Source organism: Zingiber officinale, chromosome 6A, assembly GCF_018446385.1.
Source record: "Zingiber officinale cultivar Zhangliang chromosome 6A, Zo_v1.1, whole genome shotgun sequence".
NCBI classification, from domain to species: domain Eukaryota; kingdom Viridiplantae; phylum Streptophyta; class Magnoliopsida; order Zingiberales; family Zingiberaceae; genus Zingiber; species Zingiber officinale.
In genome coordinates, this window is record NC_055997.1 from 117,503,332 (window position 1) to 117,528,759 (window position 25,428).

Consider the following 25,428-nt stretch of genomic DNA (forward strand, 5'->3'; position numbering starts at 1 on the left):
GAACGGTGTGAACGGGAGGAAAGGGCGCCGAGATCGCTGGAGAGAGCCGCCGGAAATCGCCGCCGCTGAGGAAAGAAAGAGGTCGCGGGAAGAGGAAAGGGGCAATCTGTGCCCTAAAACGTGATTTACCGACGGAAATATAGTTCCGTCGGTAATCACCGACGGAATAATACTTCAGTCGGTAATCACCGACGGAATGGTTAATTCCGTCGGTGATTTCGGCTAGTTATCGGGTAAGGTTTAGCGAATGCAAAGAAAACGGGTACGGGGCAGAAACTTACCGACGGAATATTATTTCCGTCGGTATAATAAAACCCTAAACCCAATAATTACCGACTGAATATAATTCCGTCGGTAATGTTTACGCCCGCACCCGCCTATTTACCGACGGAATAAGAAGTCCGTCGGAAATACACAAAATTCTAACGGCGATATTATGGACTCCCCGACGGAATAGTATTCCGTCGGTAATTACCGACGGATATATTAATTCCATCGGTAATTACCGACGGAAATAGTAATACCGTCGGTAATTACCGACGGAAGTTTAATTCCGTCGGTAATTACCGACCAATATAAATCCCGTCGGTACGTACCGACAGAGGTATTTTCAGTCGGTATACGCCGACGGAGTTAAGATTCCGTCGGTACTCCCGTCGTTAAACTCATGCATTTTTGTAGTGTTGTATTCGAGAAGGAGTTTCTTTCTTAGTGGAGAGTGCTCGTATGTGTGGATCCTTAGATTAATCATCTATTTTTGAGATGGATATCAAGTAAATATACGTATTAATATTGGAGAGTTTGCTTCGAGTTTATTCCGGTGCAAATCAATAACACCGAAATAAGTAAATTAATGAGACGAACTATTCACCCCCTCTAACTCCCCAAGTCATCCAACACTCATGAGCCCACCTTTGCACCTTAATCTAATGGCCATAAAGCCTGTTTAAATAATATTTAAAAATCAAAATATTAACTTTAACAGTAAAATTAACAAAATTCAAACAATTACTGCATTTACTAAATTATTAGATGAATTACTCATCAAAATCTCACTATAACTCTCAATTCTCGTTGAAAAAATGATATAGAATACGAGTCTGTGCTTGATTCGTTGCCTTCGAGAGTCTAATTTTTATTATTTTATTGTAGTTTTTTTTTCGGATGATTAGAATCTAGAGTGTTTACAAAGCTAACTAGACGACTAGATGAGTTTCTAATCAATTGCTCTATCAGTTGATTAACAATTTGATTAATTAGATCTCAAACAATAATACTTTATTCTTTGAGAATAATGTTCTTAGTTGGCTCTTCAACAATCTTCCAATTTATTGGGGACAGTTTCGATGGATTAAATATACTTAAAGATACCAAGTGCACTTGGCTTACAACTATACATGTATAAGTCTATGCAAATTTTTAAGATTAAACTTGATTGCTAACTAAGTTAAGAAACAACTTATTTTATCAAAGATTCCTATATAAAAGTAATACATCATCACATAATTTTTAAACAGTGTGAATCCAAAGATTATTATCTTTTACAATCTCTCGTAGTGTATCAAGGCCTTCTCTTTAAGTCTTTAGACGTGATTAATCCTTCTCGTCCTTAAGTCCATCTCGCCTTTTGTTCTCAACACATCGAATCGACCCTGTTCCAACCTAACTATATTAAATCACTAGCTCTCCAAACCTTATACAATTTTGACAAAATTCGATATTGTGAGCAACCTAAAAAGGCCTTTTAGATCTCTAATAATTGCAAACTCTTGATTGTCAACATCTTTAACTCTTCCATTAATCACCAAATATCTAATCAATTATGGGCTCATAGACTCTCAATCAACTAATCAACTTTTTGTTAACAACGGCAATTACTCAAAATCTATATTAAAATAACTACAAACCTAATTTAAATTAATTAATAATAATATAAAAATATGATCTCTAAATAATAAAATTTGATAAAACGATACCTACCTACCAGTCAAAATAAGCCATATTAATTTGCTACAACATTAATCACTATACGTTTAAATTACCTCTATTTGAGTTTTTAAACAAAAAAATTAACACACGGATTATTCAATTAAAATGATAAAAAAATATTAAGAATTATAATATAATATAATATAATTAACATTTTACTATAAAATTAAATTCATGTTTATGAATTTCGAGTTTGTTAAAATACATTTTAAAAAGTAAAAAAGGGGAAAAAATAAAATTAAAAACTCCCACTAATTTGTTCACCGGTTCAATACCCGAACCAAATGTCGTCAAACACAAGTAAACAACGACGCTGGCCCCGTCAGGTGGTCCTCTTTCCTTCGTCTTCTGCTCCGCTGCGCATCCGTCGTCGCAATCTTCCCATTCGCCTACTCTTTCCTGGCTTCCTTTTGCCGTCTCAAACCCTAATCTCTTCGCCGCGTGGGCCGCGGGGAAGATCCGTCGTGGTAGGCGGCGTACCGGGAAATGCGGGTGGGTTGGGCATTCTGCCGAGGTAGTGTTTTCCAGCTTGCGGGTGTTGGTTTGATGCTGATTTCGGAGACTTGGTAGGGCAGGAAGAGCAGGAGCACCTGATCTGATGCCCCATCTGTGGCCGGCGGGAGACGGCGCGCGATGTCGTCGGCTCCGACTGCGGGGGCTGTGTTCGAGCGGCATCGCCCCGTAGCACCCAATACTGTATACTTCTCATAATCACTTTCTGATTCGTGTTGCTTTTCCGTTGAAAGTCTGTAGTTGAGATTTTTTTTCTCCGCTTCCCGTTTGTGCTCTCGAGGTCCCTCTTTTATTACCTCTGAGCTCATTTTTGGTAAAAGCTTGGATTTACGACTAGACTCTTGCAGGGAGCAAGTAACTTGGGTAGTTGGTTATGCTTCTTGTTATTTAGTCGCTAGTTCACATTTATATTATATGACAATCCATTGGAAATCCTATTTCTCAACATATCTATTTTGGTCATAGATGCGTATGCTGATGGAGCAGTGAGTATATTACTTCATGCTTTTGATTCCAAATGAGTGATTTCTTTTTAATGATTGCACATAATTAAGAATATTCGAGCTCCACGATCCTTAGAAAAGAGAGTTACCGTGTGTTTCTGCCACTTAAATAAGCTGGCAACGGATTGATAAACATACAGCATAGTGAAGCTTAAGTTCAAAAATGAACCAAGGTTAATAGCTTCCTATGCAACCAAATCAGGAATTTGTAAATTGTCACGTGATATTTGTGATTAAGATGTACAATAATGTCACTATGCTTTGGGGAAACTGTGCAGGCACGAATGATCTGTATTGTCCGTCCAGTTCTGTATAGTTACTAACAAAACGCGAAACAAATAATGAATGTTGCAGTCCACATATTTACATAAACTTTTTGATGTTTCATGCTCATGCAAGCTGTCTATACCTCTGTGAGGCAATTCATAGACTAGATTTGCCTATTGATCAAAGAGGGCACATTGTTTTTTTTTTTTATCACATATTGTGGTCCCCCCGAAGTGAACAAGGATGGTTGTAAATCTATTACCCATTTACTTTTTGTACAATTTTTCGTAAGTATTGCCATATATTGATTTGTGAACTAATTCAGTATATTCCAAGATTTGAAATTTTCCACAAAGAGAATATGTTGTTACAAAAAGTTGAAAGCTAAATTATGTTAGTTATAGAAGATGGTCAAAATAACTCATCATGCCATAGAAAAATAAAACCAAGCAAACCTCCTAGATTTCAGTCTTGAAATCCAGTATGGTTGATTTTTTTTTTCCTTTACTTTTTTAATTATGGTTTTATAATTACATATGACGACTGCAAGCTGGAACTTCATAACTTATTTATCTTTTCCAATTGCCAATGCAGGTGTTTAAAAGTGGACCATTGTCAATTTCATCTAAAGGTTAGTTTTCTTCTTTCTATAAAGATTGAGATTATGTTGATATGATGAAGTTTTCTCACTGTATTATTGTCCATGTTGGTTTTTGAGTGGATTCATTATAATGATGCCAAACAAGTTTAGCCATCTTGTCTCGGTCCATTGTCTAATACTTTCTTAGATATTGAATGTTAGGTTGCAGTAAGTGCATCTAGTCATTGACATGTTATGAACTCCATCCATCTTACATTTGAGATCCTTGTCCAACACAAGCTTCAAGCTCAAGTTCTTGGGCCCTAGGGTTGACTCAATTGGTAAGTGCATGGTTTAATGACTGTAGTGGTGGAGGGTCGAAACTTGGTAGGGGATTTCATCACTCTGTGGATCCTGCCCACGCACTTGCCAATTTGGATTCCTACTAAACTCCCTCTCAATGGCATGGGGCAGTCGTGAGGGGCCGCTAATTTGGTGGTACCACGTTCAAGCTCAAGTTCTTGTTTGAGTCTATTCAAATTGGCAACATGCACATAAATTCCATCTTAGCTATCTTGCAACTTTAGTCTATATTCTCGACTTTCTTTCTTGCTTGATAATACAACAACAACAACCAAGCCTTGTCCCACTAGGTGAGATTGATTATATGAATCCTTTTACGTCATTGGGCTCTATCTCCTACTATATCATCATCTATATTTAAATAAATTTTATCTTATTTTATTATTGCTAACCAAATCATTTTTGGTCTTCCTCTTCCTCGTTTGATATACGTGTTTGTCATAGTTTCATATTACCTAACTGGAGCATTTATTGGTCGTCTAAGTACATGTCCGTACTATCTTAAACGTGTCTTTTGGAATTTTCCTTCAATAGATGCAACTCCGACTTTCTCTCTAATGTTCTCATTTCTTATTTTGTCTATTCTCGTATGTCCTTACATCCACTTTAACATCCTCATCTCTGCAACTTTCATTTTTTGCTCATGTGCTTGAGTCATAGCCCAACATTCAGCTTTATATAACATAGCAGGTCTAATTGTGGTTTTGTAGAATTTTTCTTTAAGTTTTAGAGGTACTTTATGGTCACATAATACACCCGACGCTCTCCTTCATTTCAACCATCCTGCTTGTATTCTATGTAAGACATCTCTCTCAATCCCTCAATTTTTAAAAATGATCCTAAATATCTAAAGCTCTTTTGGGTAACTCATCATCTCCTATCTTAATAATTATCTCATTATGTCTAATATTTCTAAACTTAAATTCCATATATTCCGTCTTTACTAAGCTTAAAACCTTCCCTTTCTAGTGTTTCCGGCCAAGATTCTAGTTTAGTATTTACTCATTCACATGTTTTATCTACCAAAATAATATCATCTACAAACAACATGCATCTACAAACAACATGCATCACGGTACTGTATCTTGAATGTGTGCAATGAGTTCGTCCATAATTAGTGTAAAAAGATAAGAAATTAGAGATGATCCTTGATGTAACCGTATCTTTATTGAAAATGTTTCAGTTACTTCGCATGAAGTCTTTACTCTAGTTGTTACATCCTTATACATTTTCTTAATCAGTTCAGTATACGTTACGCTAACATTTCTCTTTTCATTCTTTATATAATTTCTCTTAGACTCTATCATAAGTTTTTTCTAAGTCAATGAATATCATGTGTAGATCTTGTTTTTGCTCTCGATATTTTTCAATTAATTGTCTAAGAAGATGTATAACTTCTATTGTCAATCTTATAGGCATGAACCCAAATTGATTTCCGGTTACTGTGGTCTTCTTCCTTAATCTTTTTTCTATTACTTTTTTGCTAAAGTTTATGGTATGACTCCCCCTATAGTTTGCACAATTTTGTACGTCTCCCTTGTTCTTATATAAGGGAACTAGAGTACTTATCTTCCATTGATCAAACATTTTTTTTTCATTTTCAATATCATGTTAAATAAGTTTGTAAGCCATTCAATACTTTGTTTCCCTAGGCACTTCCATACCTCTATAGGAATATCATTTGATCCAACGACTTTTCTATTGTGCATTCTATTTAAAGCTTGTTCTACTTTTGAAATTTGAATTCTACGATAAAAATTTAAATTACTATGCTCATTTGACCTACTTAAATTACCTAAGCTAAGTTGGTCACCTAAACCTTTATTAAAAAGTTGATGAAAATACTTCTTCCACCGCTCTTTTATTTCTCCATCGTTTACTAGTACTCTATTACATTCATCTTTAATACATTTTATTTAAATAAGATCTTTTATCTTTCTTTCTCTTACTTTAATTATTCTATAAATGTCTTTTCCCCCTTCTTTTGTGTTCAAGTTTTGATATAATCGTTCAAAAATTTCATTCTTTGCTTCATTCATTACTCTCTTAGCTTCTTTATTGACTATTATATATTTTTTAAAGTTTTTCTCGTTCTTACAAATATATAATTTCTTATAAGCTATTCGTTTTTCCTTCACTTTCTATTGTACTTTCTCATTCCACCATTAAGATTCCTTATTTAGTGGTGCATGCCCCTTTGACTCATCGAGTACACTCTTAGCTATTATATTCAACTTTGATACCATCTTATCCCATATTATATTAGAATATCCGTATATTTTATCTAATATTTGTACTCCTACCTTTTTCTTAAATATATTTTACTTCCCATCCTTTAACTTCCACCACTTAATTCTAGGAGTCGTATATATTTCCTTTTTATTGATACTATATTTGAGGCGTATATCCAATACTACTAATCTATGTTGGGTAGTTAAGCTTTCTATGACCTTGCAAATTTTACAAATCTTTCTATCATTCTTCCTAACTATAAGAAAGTCAATTTGCGATTTATTATTCTCACTTTTGAACATGTTCTTTTCTTTTCTTAAAAAGATGTATTAGCTAATATAAGGTCATATGCTATCGCAAATTCTAATATAGTTTTCTCTTCCTCTTTTCTCGTTCCAAACCCATAACCCTATGTACCCTCTCATATTCCTCATTTTTCATTCCGACATGCTCATTTAAATCACCTCTTATTAAAATTGTTTGGGTTCAATTAAAGTCCCACATTAGAAAGATTTGGTAAAGATCATGAGGTTAAAATGATGCATGATATCTCCATTGGCACGAGACCTTTGGGGAGAGCCTAAGAGTAAAGCCACGAGGGCCTAGACCCAAAGTGGATAATATCATGCCATTGTGGAGATATGTGGACATCCTTTGGGCACAACAAATGGTATCAGAGCCATGGTCCAGACCAGACACCATATGGGGCGGCCTTGAACGAAGTTGAGGTTGGGCCCGGAGTAGGTCAGGATGATCGTATATTTGCGGGGAACCCGAAGTAGGTCAAGGTGACCAGATGCTTGCGGAGAGGCCTAGAGCAGGTCAGGGTGATCGGATACTTGCGGGGAGGCAAGTAGGTCAGGGTGACCGGATGCTCGCGGATAGGCCCGAAATAGGTTAAGATTGACCGGATACAGCTACTTACGAGGATGACCGGATGCTTGTGGGAAAGGCCCCTAAGCAGGTCATGATGATCGGATATTCGCGGAGAGGTCCCGAGCAGGTCAGGATGACTGGATGCTTGCGGGTCAAGATTGACTGGATCCAGCTACTTGCGGGGAGGCCTGGAACAGGTCAGGATGACCGGATGCTTGTGGGAAAGGCTCCGAAACAGGTCATGATGATCGGATACTTGCGGGGAGGCCCGGAGCAGGTCTGGATGACTGGATGTTTGTGGGAAGGGTCCCGAAGCAGGTCAAGGTGATCGGATACTCGCCGGGAGGCGGAGCAGGTTAGGATGACTGGATGCTTGTGGGGAGGCCTGGAGAAGGTTAGGGTGACCAGATGCTCGCGGGGAGGCGAGTAGGTCAGGGTGATCGGATGCTCGCAGGGAGGCCCCAAGCAGGTCAAGGTGATCAAATGCTCGCGGGGAGGTTCGGAGTAGGTCAAGGTGACTGGGTGCGGATGCTTGCGGGGAGGCCTAGAATAGGTCAGGGTGACCAGATGCTCGCGGGGAGACCCGAACCATGAGAGTAATTGTGGTTCTTCGTTTGAGGGGAGGATTGTTGGGGTTCAATCAAAGTTCTACATTGGAAAGATTTGGTAAAGATCATGAGGTTAAAAGGATGCATGATATCTCCATTAGCATGAGACTGGGGAGAGTCCAAGAACAAAGCCATGAGGACCTAGACCCAAAGTGGACAATATCATGTCATTATGGAGATATGTGGACATCCTTTGGGCACAACAAAAATCATTTCATTTAGCGGAATGTTTTGTAATATTTCATCTAAGTCATCCTAACACTTTGATTTGGTAGCTTCATCTAATCCTACTTGCGGTGCATATACGCTAATTGTGTTCATAGTTTCTTTCGCCACTATTATCTTAAGGACTATAATTTTATCTCCTTTTCTAACTACTCCTACAACTTCATCCTTTAACGAACTATTTACAAGTTCATTTCTTGTTTTACTCTTTCTTATGTACCATAACTTAAAATCCGAGTTCTCTATCAGTTTTACCTTATCGCCTACTCATTTTGTGTCTTGTACACTGATCCGGTAGTAAGACCGGGGGGCCCTCATAAGGGAAAGTCCAATGACACGTGGAGGACGACAGTCAAAGGGGGGTCAACCCCATGGACTCGAAGAGCAGGCGGAATAGGCCAAGCACTAGGCAATAATGTCCACCCGAGAGAGTAACCAGCTGGCCGTGAGCCTAAATTTCCAAGGGAAAGAGATCATATGGCCGAGCGGATAGTTCGCTCGGATCATATGGCAGAGCGGATAGTCCGCTCGGCCGCATTGCGAATCAAGAGTGAAGGCCGAGCGGTTGTCCGCTCGGCCAGGGTTTCAAGCGATACGAGCCGAGCGGATGGGCGACCCTCAATCTTCCCGGACGGATGACCACCTATGCCAGACCAGAGACGAATGCTCTGGCCGAGCGGCTTGATAGTCGATCCGCGAAGAGGAAGTCAAAGAGTAGAGGACAGTGTGAACGTCATCTCAGTAACCCATGTTGCTGACAACAGGCATGTTCAAAGACCAGACCATACTCAGTATGGTGCGATCGAATGTTTTGCTGTCCCATCAAGGAGACGCTCAGACTGTAGCGGCATGGAATCAGACATGCTCTTCTGACAAGCCCATGTTGCGGTATGGGATGTGACACGTGTACACCTCGGTTTATGTGCACCAAGTTCCCGTGGCTCTATATAAAGGCCACTAGACTTCACCGGAGGTATGAAATCTCTGATCCTGGAAGCCACTTTCTTGTTCTTCGTCTACCTGACTTGAGCGTCGGAGGGTCGTCGCCGGGAACCCTTTCCCGGCCCGACTTCTTTGCAGGTTCGCCGGAGCTCCACACGACCAATCGAAGATCTACGTCAGCAATTGGAGAGCGCCACGTGCCCAGCGACCGTTGATTCAACTTTCGGACAGGATCATGGCTCTGTAGCAGCTCTCTGCGTCAGATGAAGAGTAAGCGCTCGGCGAATTCGGTGAACTTTGATGCTATCGTGCTGGCGGGCGTCCACTTCATGGCCGAGACGGCCAAGCTCCTGAACCCGAGCAAGACCGTGCTCATCCCCGACATGGGCGCCGGCTGCTCGCTGGCCGATTCGATCACCGCCGCAGACGTGCGCGGCCTGCGCGCCAAATACCCGGGCGTGCCGATCGTGAAATGCGAGGCGAGATAACAAAAGGAAAGCCCCGGCGGACGCCTCGCGAGCGGATCGGCCGTCGATTTTCGGAGGCTATTCTACGAGATCCTGCGCGAAGCACTATGTGCCCGGCGATCGGTGATCTGATGGAACCAGGCCGGATGATCGTTTGGGTAAGTTTGATAACACGGCTACCCTTCATTGATACGGATGGGGTGAAGTGTCGGGTTTTCCTCACCACCCTCTCGGATCGGCTCAGCGGTGGTTTGGAGACTAGGACGGATCTATTTCAAGTTGAAGACTTGAGCGGCTTTCCTCCACCGCCCATGAGTAGTCGGTATTGTCGGAAGACTAGTGTCGATCTGTTTGCCGTGAACAAAGCCGCAGATCGCTTGAGCTTATATCCGTGATTCAGCGGGGTGGTATGGATATTCAATGCCACCTCGGAAACCATGATGAATGCCTTGCGCGAGGCTTGGTGGATGGTGACTTCTTAGATCGCTCGTTCGGAAACCACCGAGACTACGACCATATGCTCTCGCGAGAATACATCGGCGTGGAGAAGCGGCCGAAGAAGAAGCCCAATGGCGGGCTCCCCTGCCGGAAGCCTCGCGGCTCGTGTGCCCGGAGGGCCAAGTAGGCGATCCGCTCCCCAGGCTAGGTCCCGTATGAGGTCGGCAGGCGGCTTTAAGCGGAAGGTATGGACCCATGTTACATTCTTTCCACGGACGGACCATGACACGAGATTGCGAAATCTTCCTTTGATCGCTCATTCGGTTCCGGAGTGGCGGCCGTCGATCGCCGTCGTCCGACAGGCGACAGAACTTCGTGAAGCCGATCGGACGATAGTCGACGGCGACAACAAACTCCGGCGACGTCACACTACGGCGTGTGATCCTCGGATGTCAGGGCGGCCCGGGCCGTCCGCTCGAGAAGAAGAAAATAGGAACAACACTTCAGGAGAAATCAGCATAATAGGTGGCGGGCGGCCGGAGGTGACTGGCAAAGCGAGGCGGCGTCGCGACTCGGATCCATGCGGTGGTGCGGCCGAGGCAGGCGGCGGACCCGAAATCGATTTGGGCCCGAGGACTTGGAAGGTTGAAATGCCCCGTTGGCTCTTCTCGTGGCGGTAATGATTACACCGTTCACGCGTTTTATTGACAGGAAGCTCGGTCGATATCGTATTGGCGTTCGACCCGACTCTGGTCGATCGGCAGTGCGCCCATGTGACCCCCTGCGGGTTTAGGCGGCGAAGTTGACGGTCGGACAATCCATTGGCGATCTCTGGGAAGGCCGCTCGGAAGGCGGACTGCGAACTTCGTCGTGGTTGACTCTCGTCGGCGTATAACGTCGTATTAGGCGACCGGTTCTCGGTGAATTCGGCGGTCGTCTCCGCTTTCCACGAAGATCGAGTTCCCGTTGAGGACGAAGTGGGAGAAATGCGAGGAGATCGACTAGCGGCTCGGCGATGTTACGTCGAGATGGTCAAGCGAAGCGATGCCGCTCGGAAGGCGCCGGATCGAGGTGAGCAGCTATCTGAAAAGCCACCCTCTTTGATTTATGAAGAAAAGGAAGTGCAGATTCACGATCGGAGGCCGCGACATTCGTCGCGTCCGATCTGGAGGCGAGCGGAAGGAGGAAGTGATCGATGCCTCGGAGAAACCATGATGTCTTAATGCGGTGTAGCGTGAGCTGCCGAATTTCACAGTATAGCGCGTGAGCTCCGTGTCGGCCGGACGCTCGGCGATGAAGCGGAGAAGAGGTTTGGTGGCGAGCGAATGCCGTCGTCAGCGGAGGTGGAGAAACTCTGAGGCCGCATCTGCGGTCAGTTCCGGTGGTTGGCGAGCAGCGGTGCTAGTCTCGAGCCCGGCAGAAGTGGAAGTGTCGTCGATTTGGGACATTAACAGGCGTGCCCGAAGTTTTATCCCACGGATCGATCAGTTGGTGGACTCTGACGGTTGAGTTGATATGCATGCTCGGCTTATCGGGGATATCGTCAGTCTGCTCTTGGGAAGAGAAAAAGTCAACGTCGTGACGGCCGACGGCATTTATTGCTATAATGTGATGCGTTCGGATGAAGACAGAGCCACTTATCGGTAACTTGATGAGCAAAGTGTTCGAGGGCGGATTAGGCGAAACCTCGAAGTATGTGGATGACATTCTTATCAAGTCCGTCCAGGCGGCGACCTATTTAAAGATATGGAGGAAACTTTCGAACAGCTGCGGAAATATGGCGTTAAGTTAAACCCTCGAAGTGCACTCGGAGCAAAAGGAGGCGTTTCTTGGGTTACGTGGTAATGAAGCGAGGCATCAAGCAAATCCCGCAAGTGAAAGCCTTCAAGATATCGCCTCAATCGGGGAAGTGCGGTAACGGTCGGATAAGCGCCTGTCGATTCATCTCAGCTGGGTCAGACTGCCTTTTTGAAATCTTGCGTAAAGCCACGAGTTTCAGCAGGACGAAGAATGCGATCGGGCGTTCGAAGATCTGAAGACATATTTGAATTTCTTTGCTAGCCAAGCCAGCCGTGGGTGAGCCACTTTGTATCTACTTATCTTATTAAAGGTAGTAAATTTCGGCACTAGTAAGGCGGAGAAGAGCTGTATATTTTGAGCCGTATTTTAAAGATCTTGAATCTCGCTACTGCTGGGCTCGGCGGTTTCGCTTTGGTCCTCGCCGCTCGGCGCCGAGTCCCTGTTCTTGGCTCATCTTATCATCGATAGGACGAACAACCCATTGGGAAGAGTCTTGTTGAATCCGGAAGCGTCCGGGCGGCTCGTGAATGGATAGCGGAGTTGAGCGAATTTGATATTGATACCAGCCCGTTCGTGATAAAGGCCGATCCTTGGCGGTTCGTCACGTCTGAGGCGAACAAAGCCGTATGGAAAATATTAGGTGGACGGATCGTCCACTCGGCTCGAGCGGGATTGGCGTATTACTCTCTCTAGAAGAAAAGATGCACTTGTCCGTCCATTTGGATTATCGAGCTCATATGAGCGGAGTATGAGGCTCTTATAAGCGAAACTACGGCGTGTAGGGGCGGACGGGTGGCCTTCATTCGGACTCGATTGGCCGCTCAGCAACTCTCGGGCTCTTTTGAAATCAACAGCGCTCGGCTCGAGCTTTACGCTCGAGCCTTGAGAAACTCGAGGCCGACTTGAGAGGTTATTATCGAGAAGATACCGGCGGAGAACAGCGGCGATGAGTTAGCGAACTCATGGCTCAATACTTGGTCGCCGTCAATGACCAGTTGAACAAGTATCTTTGGTGGCGCGCGTCGGCCGGATGAGGCCTCGATTCGGCGGTGGCGGACACCGTCGTGGGCTCGCTCGGGTGCTAACCGTCCGATTGAGATGAGGCCCGACTCTGGGAGGAGGCCGGTCGGTTCGCTTCATTGGAGACCGACTATCTGAAGGCTTTCTCCCGTCCCTGTTGAAATCGTAAGCTCGGAAGGCCGGCGTCGTCCTCAAGTGCGTGAGGATCGTGCGGGCGTCCGGGCGGACGATCGTTGGCAGGTCCTGTGGCGGGTGCCAGCGACCCTGGCGGATCTGCGCGGACCGTGGCGGCGTGCTATCTTGCGGATGTATCCTGATGTCTCTCACCGGTGGCGGAAGAGATGAAAGGCATCCAGTCTCTTGCAGATTCGATCGGTGGGAATGGATATCGTTGGTCCATTTCTATGGCGGTAGGCGTGAAAATTTCTTGGCGGTCGATTATTTTCGAATGGGTTGGTAGGCCATTGCGAGATCACCGGCGGATGGTCGAAGTTCGTACAGCAACACGTCGTCGTCGGTTGGCGTCCCTCGCCGACTTGTTTGACACGGTGATGGTGTGAGGAAAGTTGCTCGAAGATTAGTCTAGCTATGACGTGAGTAGCACTTGGCGTCGTGGCGTATCCCAAGCACGGTTAAGTCGAAGTAGCGGAAATTCTTCGTGCTGGCTCGGCTCGACCGTTTGGGAGGTGGGTGAGCGAGGTCTTGGGCGTCTATGGGCCATCAAGATAACCCCGAAGGAAGGCAGGAGTTCGCCTTTCCGTCAGTGTATGGCGTGGCGATTATTCTGTCGAAGTCGTCGAGTCATGGGATCGAATTATGATGATGATGGCAGGCGGAGGAACATGGGCTGGATTTGGTCGAAGAAGAGCGAGCGAGGCATCCGTCAGGCTTATGGCGTCAGCGAAGAATGAGCGAATTACAACCGTGTGATCCTAGGCGTTCAGTTGGCGACCTTATGCGGAAGAAAGTAAAGCCGGTCGGGGTCGTATGGAAGCTGGAGGCCCTTGAAATCATCGAAAAGCTCCGCTCGGGCGCTTATTGTTGGAAGATGAAGGCGGCGGTGGATCGGCCAGTGGGCGTGAATCGTCTCGGTAGGAAGTGGGTAAGAGTCTTGTTGATGTAATTTGCATCGTTTGATCGCTATGTACTTGTAATGCGCGTAAAATGATAAAAGGATAATAAACGGCTTGGCCGACAGCGGTGTTGAGTGTATAAAAGTAGTCGAGCTCGGCGTTAAAATTGAGAGGCGGCGTCTATAAACTTCGCCGGCGGAAGGCCGTCGAACTCAGGCGTTAAAATCGAGGCAATGGCGTCTATAAACCCGTGAAGCGAAGACCGTCGAGCTCAGGCGTTAAAATCGAGAGGCGGCCGGCGTAAACTCGCCGGCGGAAGACCGTCGAGCTCAAGCGTTAAAAATCGAGAGGCGGTGGCGTCATAAATCCGTCGGCGGAGGCCGTCGAGCTCCGGCGTTAAAAATCGAGAGCCGGCGTCTATAAACCCCGGCGGAAGACCGTCGAGCTCGACGTTAAAAATCGAGAGACGGCGTCTATCATCAGCCGAAGCGGAAGACCGTCGAGCTCAGGCGTTAAAATCAAGAGGCAAGGCGTCATAAACCCCGAGCGGAAGCCGTCGAGCTCAGCGTTAAAAATTGAGAGCAATGGCGTCTATAAATCCAGCAAAGCGGAAGGCCGTCGACTCAAGCGTTAAAATCGAGGCGAACCGGCGTCATAAACTCGCCGTAGGAAGACCGTCTAGCGCCGATATTAAAAATCGAGCGATGAACAGGCATTTATAAAGCCGCTGGACGGATAGCTATTCGCATGACACGACCCGGTTGTAATCGCCGATCCATAATCGGTCCTACTATAAAGACAAGAATAAGGCCATTGTACGGCCGAGCAGCTCCATTATAAAGAATACTTAGAGTGAAAAAATTATTATGACTGAAACAAAGGCTAAGGAGGAATATTGGTCTAGCAAGCAAATAAAAGTAGATTTCTTTTACGCCGAACGACAGACAGACAAAAATAGTAGTAACAAGGATATTAGCACCGAACGACGGGCGTACAAAAAACAGTCCAAATACTCCTCACTCATCAAAGTTAAAGAGGGCGTCCGGGATAGAGCCCATCATGATTGTCAGATCTTCGGGGGGGATAGACAGCTCTGATAGGTGACCCTTAGTCTTTAGATAATCAACAGCCACCTTGATAGCCTCTTCAAAAGTTAAGGACAATTTGTCGCTGAACTTTTCGCCAAATTCGTCCGAGCGAACGAAAGCTTTGCGCACTTCCGCCGACCGACCGGGCTCCCCATCTTGATATTCTTTAAGAGTGGCTCTGGAAGCGTCAAGGGCAGCCTGAAGATCTTTCAAAGCCCCTTCAGATTTTGCCCGGTCAGTCGAGCGGCTCTCCCGTTCAGTGGCTAGCGAGGCATCCAAGTCCTTCACGCGCTGTTCTAGCCCTCGGTTTTCCACCTTCATCAAGTCCATATCGTCGATGGCCTTGAGCTTCCGGGTGGTCGCGGTCTTTATTTCCTTGTCCCGTTGCTTGACCAAGGCCTCAAGCCGAGCTACTTCACTCGACAAGTCGGAGGACTTACTCCGTTCGGCTTCCAGTTGCTTCTTGGCCTTCTCCAGAGCGGTCGTGGATTGGCCTCTTCTTTCCCCCGAAGCTTTGAGCTTTTTCAGCTCATTCTCCAGCTCGGCTAGGCGATTGCTGATAGCAATCTGCTCCACCCAGTTCTGCAAATGGATATGATCGAGTCAGAAGTTAAATCAAAGTAAGTAGCAAGACAAAGGATATACCCCAGTCGCCTGCTGCAAATTGCTATCGCCTAGTTGACTGGGAGTCATAAGAGCGATACGAAGCCGAGCATCCTCTCAGGCTTTGGCGAGTGGACCCGTAAGAGTGATCTGTTGCTCGGGAACCATTGGCCGATCGGCAGCCAATAAATATTCCTCCGATGGGAATCGTAGAACAGTTTTTATCAACCGTGGGCCGCTCGGATCATCTTGGGGCGCGGATTCTTTGCCAGACGACTCGCCGACTGGGGAGGGACGGTCGCCCAGTCGTCTTAGGCGATGCAGGCCCCGAGGGGGACAGGATGGCGGCACCTCGGAGGCGGCTAGGGGCGAGCCGATCGGCGTGGGGGTACTCTCTATGGAAACCGTCCCGGAGATCACTGGAGCATCACCACCTCGCTCGAGACACTGCTCATCGGATGGGGTCGGCTGAGAGACTTGCTCTTGCCATCTGCGCTTCCGAGTTGCTAGAGGAGCTTCATCCGCCGAGCGACCCTCTACCCTGACTTGAGCAGAGGACGCTATGTCGCCCGCAGCCTCGTTGAGAGAGGCAGAAGCGATTAAGGCTTCGGGGACCATCCGAGTCCCCTCACTCCCTCCAATTTCCGAGCCACCGGGACCAATCCCCGTTCGGCGACCTCCACATTCTTAGCCTTGCCGGCCTTCGCGCGCGCATCATGACTTCGGTTGTAGGCGAAAAAATAAATCAGTTAGAACAAAGGGAAAGGGTAAAGAGGTCACTTACCTAGGCTGGTCGGGAGCCAGGTGCGGATCGGACTGAGGCCGAATATATACAGGTCACTCTCAAGGAGCGGCTTGTCGATGTGGTACGTCTGATTGGCCAACATCGTCGCAGTATTCAGATAGGCGGATCGCCTCTTGAAGCTCTTCTGGGGGTTACGATGCCACGGCTGCCGTTGGATCGAGAACCGGTGGCTCGGGGAAACACATATAGAAAAAATGTTCCTTCCAGTGTTTGTTGGAGGTCGGCATATTATCGAAAAGAACAAAACCTATCCTAGATTGGAAAACGAAAGTACCCCACTCGGCTTGTTTAGGATAGTAGAAGTAGTGGAAAACTTTGGGGTCTAAGGGGATGCCGTTCAGTTTAAAGAGAATTACCACCCCGCTCAGCAGCCTAATGGAGTTCGGAACTAGCTGGCCGAGCGGGATGCGAAAGTAGTTGCACACTTGTAAGAAGAATCGATGTGGAGGAAATCGCAGCCCGGCCAAAAATTGGTCTCGGAAAAAGAGGACGGTGCCGGACGGCGGGTTATGAGGCCGGTCGGTGGGTGTGACCAATACTATGTGGTGGTCGGCAGGCAGGTTATACGTCCGAGTGAGGCGCAGGGCGTCCTCCTCGTCAAACCGGCTTTCCATGGTCGTGTATCAAAGACCAGGAGCGCCGGCGGTTGGCTGGGAAGTGCTAGTCATGGTCGAAAGTAAAAAAGAAATGCAGGACAAAAAGAAAGGGAAATCAAGCAGGGAAGGAAGGAGGCAGTACGACAAGGGCAGCCAACAGAAAGCGTAAAGGAATGAGGAAGTGAAGGAAAGAAGGGCTTACAAGTAAAAGGATGATCGAAAGGGGTTGCGAGGTCGTCGGAGAGCTAAGAAACGGAGTCGCCGAAGCAAAAAGAAGCAGCAAGGCGTCGAAGTGCGATGGAGCAGGAATGCGGCGGAGAGAAGAAATCGAGAGCTTTATAACGTTGGCCTCGGATAGCCTCAGCCGTCCGATTCAGGTCGTAAAGAACGAGGCTATCATCCAGCTGCTCATTTCAAACGGCGACTGTCCCATCGGAGGTGAGGCCAGCGCCGTACGATGACGGCAGTGGGAGCGCCACGTGTCAGCAGGACACAGGGCGCATTCAATTCACGCCCCTTACCGCGCGCAGTGCGCGTGCTTGGCGTTAATGGAGAAGATTCAGAGTGAATTCCGAGGGGATATTGAAGGCGTCAGCATGATAGCGCCGAACGGGCATGAAGAAGAAGGTAAGCCGAGCGGATGAACCTTCTCGGGCCCAGCATAGTGGTGGTCACTCAGTCAGACCGGCAGTCCAGTCAGTCGGACTCCGCCTCCTTCGACTAGACTTGAGGGGGAGGCAAGTGATCCGGTAGTAAGACCGGGGTGCCCTCATAAGGGAAAGTCCAATGACACGTGGAGGACGACAGTCAAAGGGGGGTCAAGCCCATGGACTCGAAGAGCAGGCGGAATAGGCCAAGCACTAGGCAATAATGTCCACCCGAGAGAGTAACCAGCTGGCCGTGAGCCCAAATTTCCAAGGGAAAGAGATCATATGGCCGAGCGGATAGTCCGCTCGGCCGCATTGCGAATCAAGAGTGAAGGCCGAGCGGTTGTCCGCTCGGCCAGGGTTTCAAGCGATACGAGCCGAGCGGACGGGCGACCCTCAATCTTCCCGGACGGACGACCACCTATACCGGACCAGAGACGAATGCTCTGGCCGAGCGGCTTGATAGTCGATCCGCGAAGAGGAAGTCAAAGAGTAGAGGACAGTGTGAACGTCATCTCAGTAACCCCTGTTGCTGACAACAGGCATGTTCAAAGACCAGACCATACTCAGTATGGTGCGATCGAATGTTTTGCTGTCCCATCAAGGAGACGCTCAGACTGTAGCGGCATGGAATCAGACATGCTCTTCTGACAAGCCCATGCTGCGGTATGGGATGTGACACGTGTACACCTCGGTTTATGTGCACCAAGTTCCTGTGGCTCTATATAAAGGCCACTAGACTTCACCGGAGGTATGAAATCTCTGATTCTGGAAGCCACTTTCTTGTTCTTCGTCTACCTGACTTGAGCGTCGGAGGGTCGTCGCTGGGAACCCTTTCCCGGCCCGACTTCTTTGCAGGTTCGCCGGAGCTCCACACGACCAGTCGAAGATCTACGTCAGCAACTGGAGAGCACCACGTGCCCAGCGACCGTTGATTCAACTTTCGGACAGGATCATACACAAAATACTAATTCTTCTCCTAATTATCATATCTACTATCTCCATTGACTTACCTATGAGGGTTCTTATGTTCTATGTTCCAAATCTTAGATTATTAGTTTTCCTATCATATTTGTTTTTATCATGTGGAACTCTTGCCTATTTAACACTATACCCAAGTTCTCATAAAGATGTAGTGGTCATTGTCGATACGTTATAGTCGCACTCTGCAATGTGAACTTTTGCATATTTAGCACTACACTCGAGTTCTGGAGATGTAGCGGTTCTTGTCGGGATGTTATAGTCGAACTCTACAACGCGTTCCTTCCGGCCTTCCGGGGAACAACTTAGCATTAACACAATAGTTTAATAGATCTATTCATTGAATATTTATCATAGTTTTAATGCCGGCCGGCAACCTAACGCAACCCTCCTCCTTTATATTTGGGCTTGGGACTGGTCATGATTGGTTTGTCACGGGCATAGTTGTTGTAGCATAAGATCAAAAAAAAATAAAATTAAAAGATAAATTTATTTTTTGTTTCTTCATTTTTTTAAGATCACAAAAAAAAATAAATGAAGAAACAAAAAATAAATTCATCTTTTAAAATTAGTATAGTGTGACCTTTTTTTCATGTATAATTTTTGTGTTAATTTCTTTCACGACTTGGCTTGGAGGCTCTATATATAAATATAGATTTTTTATCATGATCGTCAAAATCAGCATGATATTTAGAAAATCAAGCTATTGGCCATATAAGATCAGTAGGATTTGAATCAATAACAAAAGTTTAAAAATATGGAAAAAAATTAGATTAGTTGTTCTCTATTATAGACGATAATATTAAACTTATAATAAATACGAACAATTGCTAATATAAAATATCAAGAGTAGTTGCATCATGAGTTTGTTCAGTTTCTTGGTAATCACGATTCTAGTTGTTCTTTTCTAATAATATCTTGATACAACAACTGAATTAGTAGCAGTAACTTGTGAGCTCATTTTTTTCTAACCTTTATGTGCATATCACAATACTAGGAATTGGTTGGAAATCATGGAAGAGACGTTGGTTTATACTCACACGGACTTCTCTTGTTTTCTTCAAGAATGATCCTGTATGTATGATTACTTTTATTTAGAAAGTAATGGTTGCTTTTTTATGTTTTAATCCCAATAGTTTTTGTCGATAAGTTATTATTTTTATGGGTAGCTTTTGTTGATACGTTTATACTGTAGCTGCTAAAATTAGATAGAAAAGCCTTGACATCATAGATCAGTGGGAAGATATGAGTCATAGAAATACATTTTCTATATGTTGAAGTAAAATCACATTTATTTGATCCTCCAATCATCCTTTGAGTAGCACATGGAGCTGGTTGCAATTTTCTGTCAAGAGGTATTTATCAGGATAAAATCAGGGGATAAATAAATTCACTGTTGTGCTTCAGTGGGCTACATAATGCACAAATGTGTATAGCTTTGTAAAGTTTTGGCACATCTGTAAATCTACGACGGAGAAAACATGCACCGTGGATGAATTCTTATGTTTTGTGGTCTGTAAAAAAATGTAATCATATATCAAATATTGCTATAATTCCACATCAATTTCAATGTCACATTGCTGAAGAAAATTTTAAACACATGCTTATTTCTAGCTATTATATGTATGTACTTTGATGTAAGATATATGAACTGGAATGTAACTACCACTTTGCTTTTATGTTTATAAGTTGTTTAAACATAGTTTGTGGTATTTCTTCATGATGCTTGAAGCTTTATGCAATAAGATAAAATATGATTGAATATGAGGAGAAAAAGGAGTATACATAAAGTATTAATTGACTTTTGGTGGCATTGTAGAGTGCACTACCCCAAAGAGGTGGCGAAGTCAATCTTACTTTGGGTGGTATTGACCTAAATAATTCTGGAAGGTAAACTTTCTGTAATATTTATTTTAACTATCCTTCTTTCATATATTATCAGCTGCTACTGTGGATATATATGTCCTGTTTGTTAAAAGTTTTTATTTTCAGTGTTGTTGTTAGGGAAGATAAGAAGTTATTAACAGTTTTGTTTCCTGATGGACGTGATGGTCGGGCATTTACCCTTAAGGTACTTTACGAACTCTTCATCTCACCTTTGAACAAATTTTCCTGAAGAGTCAATAATCCACCCTTGTCTTCTTTCGTTGTTTATGGACAATTAACCTTTGGGAGCTTTGCTTATGGCTATGCCAGGCAGAATCTTTGAAGGATTTATTTGAATGGAAAACAGCTTTGGAGCATGCTCTTGCGCAAGCTCCAAATGCTGCTCTTGTGATGGGACATAATGGAATTTTTCGTAATGACAATGGAGATACTTTCGAAGGATCATTCCATTATTGTAAGTTCCAGATATTGCAAGTTCTGATTTTCTTTTATTTAACATAGACTATGATTGGAATTTTTGTACCCTTCTAATTTAATCATTATGTTTTTCTATCATGGACAGGGAGGGACAAGAGACCTATCAAATCCTTGGTTGTTGGTAGGCCAATTTTGCTTGCCCTCGAGGATATTGATGGAGGGCCATCCTTTCTAGAAAAGGCATTATGCTTTCTTGAGAAGTTTGGTGAGTAATGAAACAAATATGATGTTTTACTCTTCAATTCTACTGTTACTGTTTTTTTCGTAGACTTTTGGTACTTTCCTTTTCTATAAATTGTAATATGCTTGATAACTATAGATGGTGCATGCAAACATGCTGATCACCTTTACTCATGCCAAGAAGTTATGGATTTGGACGTAGCACATACAAAGATTGTGACATCATGACGGAATTTATGTTTCATGCCCTTTTAAATAGTTAGACTTGATTTATATATCAATTAACATACAATGACTCCTTTCACAATTCATCCCCGCATGTTCAAACTGTAAAAGAACCAATCTGTAAAAGACTTGATTCAAACTGAAGCAAGAATTATTCCAACTTATGAAAACATATCTGCCTTTGGATTGAATGTTGAATGCTGATCTCTAGCAGTCAGTTGTACATCTTAAAAAATAAAATTTGTAGGAACAAAGGTGGAAGGAATTTTGCGACAAGCTGCTGATGTTGAAGAAGTTCATGGAAGAATCCAAGAGTATGAGCAAGGTTTGTGTCCTTGTTCCATTGAATTAATAATTTTTAGTGGAATCATGTAGAAGGTGCATAGATACGTTGGACGATATCTTTGTTGATCTAGAATTATCTGTAACTCCCCATACTTTTTCCCGATTTTGATTTTTATTCCTCAGGATTTTTTTTTAATATTACTATTAAGCCTAGTTGAATGACACTTTTTTAGGAAAGATTGAGTTTGCAGCTGATGAAGATGCCCATATTGTTGGTGATTGTGTTAAGGTTCTTTTATATTTTTCTCAGTGATTACCTGGTAGCCTCTAATTTCGAATTTACTTTGATCAATTACTAATGTTCATACAACTCTGCAGTATGTTCTTCGGGAGTTACCATCCTCTCCAGTCCCGGCTTCTTGTTGTACTGCATTACTGGAAGCTTATAGTACGTCTCTCTCTATATTCTAATAATGCTTACTGTATGCATATTTGTGCTAGTTTTATCAGTTATCAAATGGAACATTTATGGAATAGTTGTTAGAATGGTCTTTCAAAATTGTCAATATCTCTGCCGGATTTTTCTACAGGGGAAAGTTGCATCTGTAGCGTAAAGACTAACTGAGGATCTACTCCTACCACATTGGAATCCATCATTCCATCCCACTAACTTTGTATGGAAAAATTTAGGCTGTCTACTCCAAGAGAAGTGAAAGAGGGGGGGGGGGGGGGGGGGGGAAATGAGTTTTCTTTCTGTTTACCTGGGAGGGAAAATTGATGGGTACAGAGCCAAATGACCACATTACCCCAGATAAGTTTAAAAATACCATTATTCCTATCCATGTGAAACATTCGTCCTTCCTCGCTGCAGTCGTCACCATTGATGATGATGAGATCACCCATAGTTGTCCGGTGATCTACGGAACAAGGAGTTTCTTGTATGCCAGCTGCCAGTGTTGACCTGGAGAGAAACTGGATAAGTTCTAACTGCTGATCCTTGGTTGCAGATACAACCAGAATTCGTGAGCTGAAGAAACAAACACCAATTGAATGGTTTCCGGAGCAAGAAAAGAGAGAAAACAATGCTCAAGTGTTGATAATTGTCCTAGCTTGCTTTTTGCACGCTTCTATCCTTTGTGTCTGCCTACTGTTGAGCCGCAAAACTCGCCAAAAAGAAATGTGCACTTTGTACTTGTTCTTGCTAGCTCAGATTTCACCCCAGATAATCGGAGAGACGGGACTGTTATCCTCCCAGTGGGAACAGGCTCCATCTGCCTGAGTAAACAGAGCCTTAGTTGTCATGACCCGTGACCCACATGCTAGTAAAACATTGCATGGGCTTTCCTGCCTCTGCTTGTGCCATGTGTCTTGAATTTATGTCTATAATTAATTATTGGCTGCATCTTAGCCATAGTTATGAAAACCAAACCAGTAAGGGTTACTGGTTTTATAGTTGAACCGATGGTCAACCAATCAAACCACATGTTGACTCAGGCATTCAATTGACTGAGCCCATTAGCCAAATGACCTAGATCCATTGTCTAAATTGCTAATTCCAACTTTAAAAAATATATTAATTTCATTACATTAAAAGCTGGTGTTAATTGGACACAAAATTTCAACAAAGTACAAATTATGAACTAGTAAAATAAATCAACTCAATAGAAAAGTTATGAGATAAATTATTATCTACACCATTAACACATACAAGAATTAATACAACAAAATAATTCTTAAAGAATCACAATTTAACATAATAAAAACATGCTTGAGTTATAATTTATCCAATGCCATATACCTTTTGTATTTTAGTTATGAAAAGGGGCATTTTAATCATTTTTTATATATTGACAAAATTGGGCTAGTTTTTTAAAAACTGGCTGGTTTTTTCTGTTTTCAAAAACCTGGTGGCGAAACTGGTTTTTAGCCTTATTTTGCAACTCTGATCTGTGAAGGGAATCAACCTAGCGAGCGAGTCGGTTCCATTTTTTTTCTGTTGAACCACTGATCGGTCCAGTTTTAATAACTATGATCAGAGCAATGAATTATTGTTGGAAGATTCAAATGTCTTGCGCATGAAATGACATACTATAACATTTGACTGGCATTATATGAGATTTGTTTCCATCCTAATCAGATGACTGCAAATTATTTCTGCAGATACATTATGCATATTGCAATTGATAGTTTGATACTTCTTTGTGAGACTTAAGAACCCTGAATTGCAGATATAACAAATGCACATCCTATATCATGCTGTTGAACTTTCTTGAATGCATCCAGTGTATATTTAAAGCAGTGTAGCAGCAACTTCAACAAGCTAAGCCAATTGAATGTTCTTGTGAGACTGATGCAAAGATCATTTATAAGATTTAGGAAGATAGAAAATATAAGTTGACTAACAGAACAGACTCGCCCATGAAACCATTTACTAACTTAGAGTCACAACAGTGATTTTGTTGGAAGACAACATTCCTGAAACAAGTCAACATGCAAAACCCCTCAGCATCTAATTAGTTGACTATATGCTTAAGTATGTGATAATTGTTTTTACCTGATAATAATGAGTTTTTGAATCCAAGCTAATATTTCTAGGAATTCTATCATATAAGGCATTCTTTTCTTTGTTATTGATTTGTTATACTCTGCTTCTCATGATGGTCTATTTGCCCCTCTTTAGGCAAATTTGTCAATTTAGGTTTTATTTGAAGTATAATTATTAGTTATACTTTATTCATTGTTTTCCCCCCTAAAACTGTTGTATTTTTGTGTTATGTGCCTACCTTCTTCCTATATTTGTAGAATTGATACACAATGAGGCTCGTGTAAATGCTATGCGTGCTGCTATAATTGAGACATTCCCTGAACCAAATCGGCGACTATTGCAGAGGTTGATTCTACACTCGTGTGATTATAATATTATAGTTTTAAAATCTATATTTATAACTCCATTTTAATAAGCCTGTATTTATACTTGTTCAAGTTTGCAAATATCATCTAATTTTAAATGATTCTATTCATATTTTTAAATTTCATCTACACCTTGGGTTCTAACTCTTCATAAACTCAAGTTCCAATACTAGTTGTTAAGCTCCATCTTGGATTAATTTATGAAATCATAGATGCCACATAGAATCACAGACCATCTTGGATTAATTGTTAAGCTCTAATGCGCAATATGGTTGATAAATAGGCAATTGTCTTGATTGCAAGCTGACATGTGTACCATTTTTGTTTGTCGGACAACGTCTTAATATCTAGATGTGCTTAATTCTTATCTTGTCCTTGTTCTTTCTTAGGATTTTGAAAATGATGCATGTTATCTCCTCTCATACTGCTGAGAATCGGATGACTCCATCTGCTGTTGCTGCTTGCATGGCTCCTCTTTTACTAAGACCTCTTTTGGCTGGTGAGTGTGAGTTGGATGATGATCTCGACTCAAACGGTGACAGTTCAGCTCAGCTTCTGGCGGCAGCAAATGCGGCTAACAATGCTCAGGCCATTATCTCAACTCTTTTAGAGGAGTATGAAACCATATTTGATGTATGTTTCTTATCTATTAACTAAATTGTTTATGCGTTATTATATTTTCTGTTTTGAAATAAGATTTATGGAATCATGCTACTCAACCAACTCGGTCATATGCAGACAAAAGTTGTATCTATTTCAGTACTTGTTTCAATGCCTTCGACTAGTTCCACATGGTATTGAGATAACTTGATTCCAGACTTTGCATCACCCATTGTGGAGGCCATTTC

At 43.4% G+C, this 25,428-nt stretch overlaps 1 protein-coding gene across 1 annotated transcript in view; it reads left to right on the forward strand.

The window, feature by feature from the left end:
- The first annotated feature begins 2,281 nt into the window (after positions 1 to 2,281).
- LOC121997673 (rho GTPase-activating protein 7-like) overlaps positions 2,282 to 25,428 on the forward strand; it is a 39,616-nt gene continuing 16,469 nt past the window's right edge. Inside the window, exons 1-13 of the mRNA XM_042552223.1 lie at positions 2,282 to 2,481; positions 2,565 to 2,685; positions 3,867 to 3,903; positions 19,614 to 19,690; positions 20,436 to 20,506; positions 20,609 to 20,687; positions 20,813 to 20,957; positions 21,066 to 21,185; positions 21,633 to 21,710; positions 21,904 to 21,959; positions 22,049 to 22,118; positions 24,473 to 24,560; positions 24,970 to 25,213. Of these exons, the coding sequence (XP_042408157.1) occupies positions 2,623 to 2,685; positions 3,867 to 3,903; positions 19,614 to 19,690; positions 20,436 to 20,506; positions 20,609 to 20,687; positions 20,813 to 20,957; positions 21,066 to 21,185; positions 21,633 to 21,710; positions 21,904 to 21,959; positions 22,049 to 22,118; positions 24,473 to 24,560; positions 24,970 to 25,213 (1,128 nt within the window). The 5' untranslated portion in view covers positions 2,282 to 2,481; positions 2,565 to 2,622. The remainder of the gene's footprint in view (positions 2,482 to 2,564; positions 2,686 to 3,866; positions 3,904 to 19,613; positions 19,691 to 20,435; positions 20,507 to 20,608; positions 20,688 to 20,812; positions 20,958 to 21,065; positions 21,186 to 21,632; positions 21,711 to 21,903; positions 21,960 to 22,048; positions 22,119 to 24,472; positions 24,561 to 24,969; positions 25,214 to 25,428) is intronic.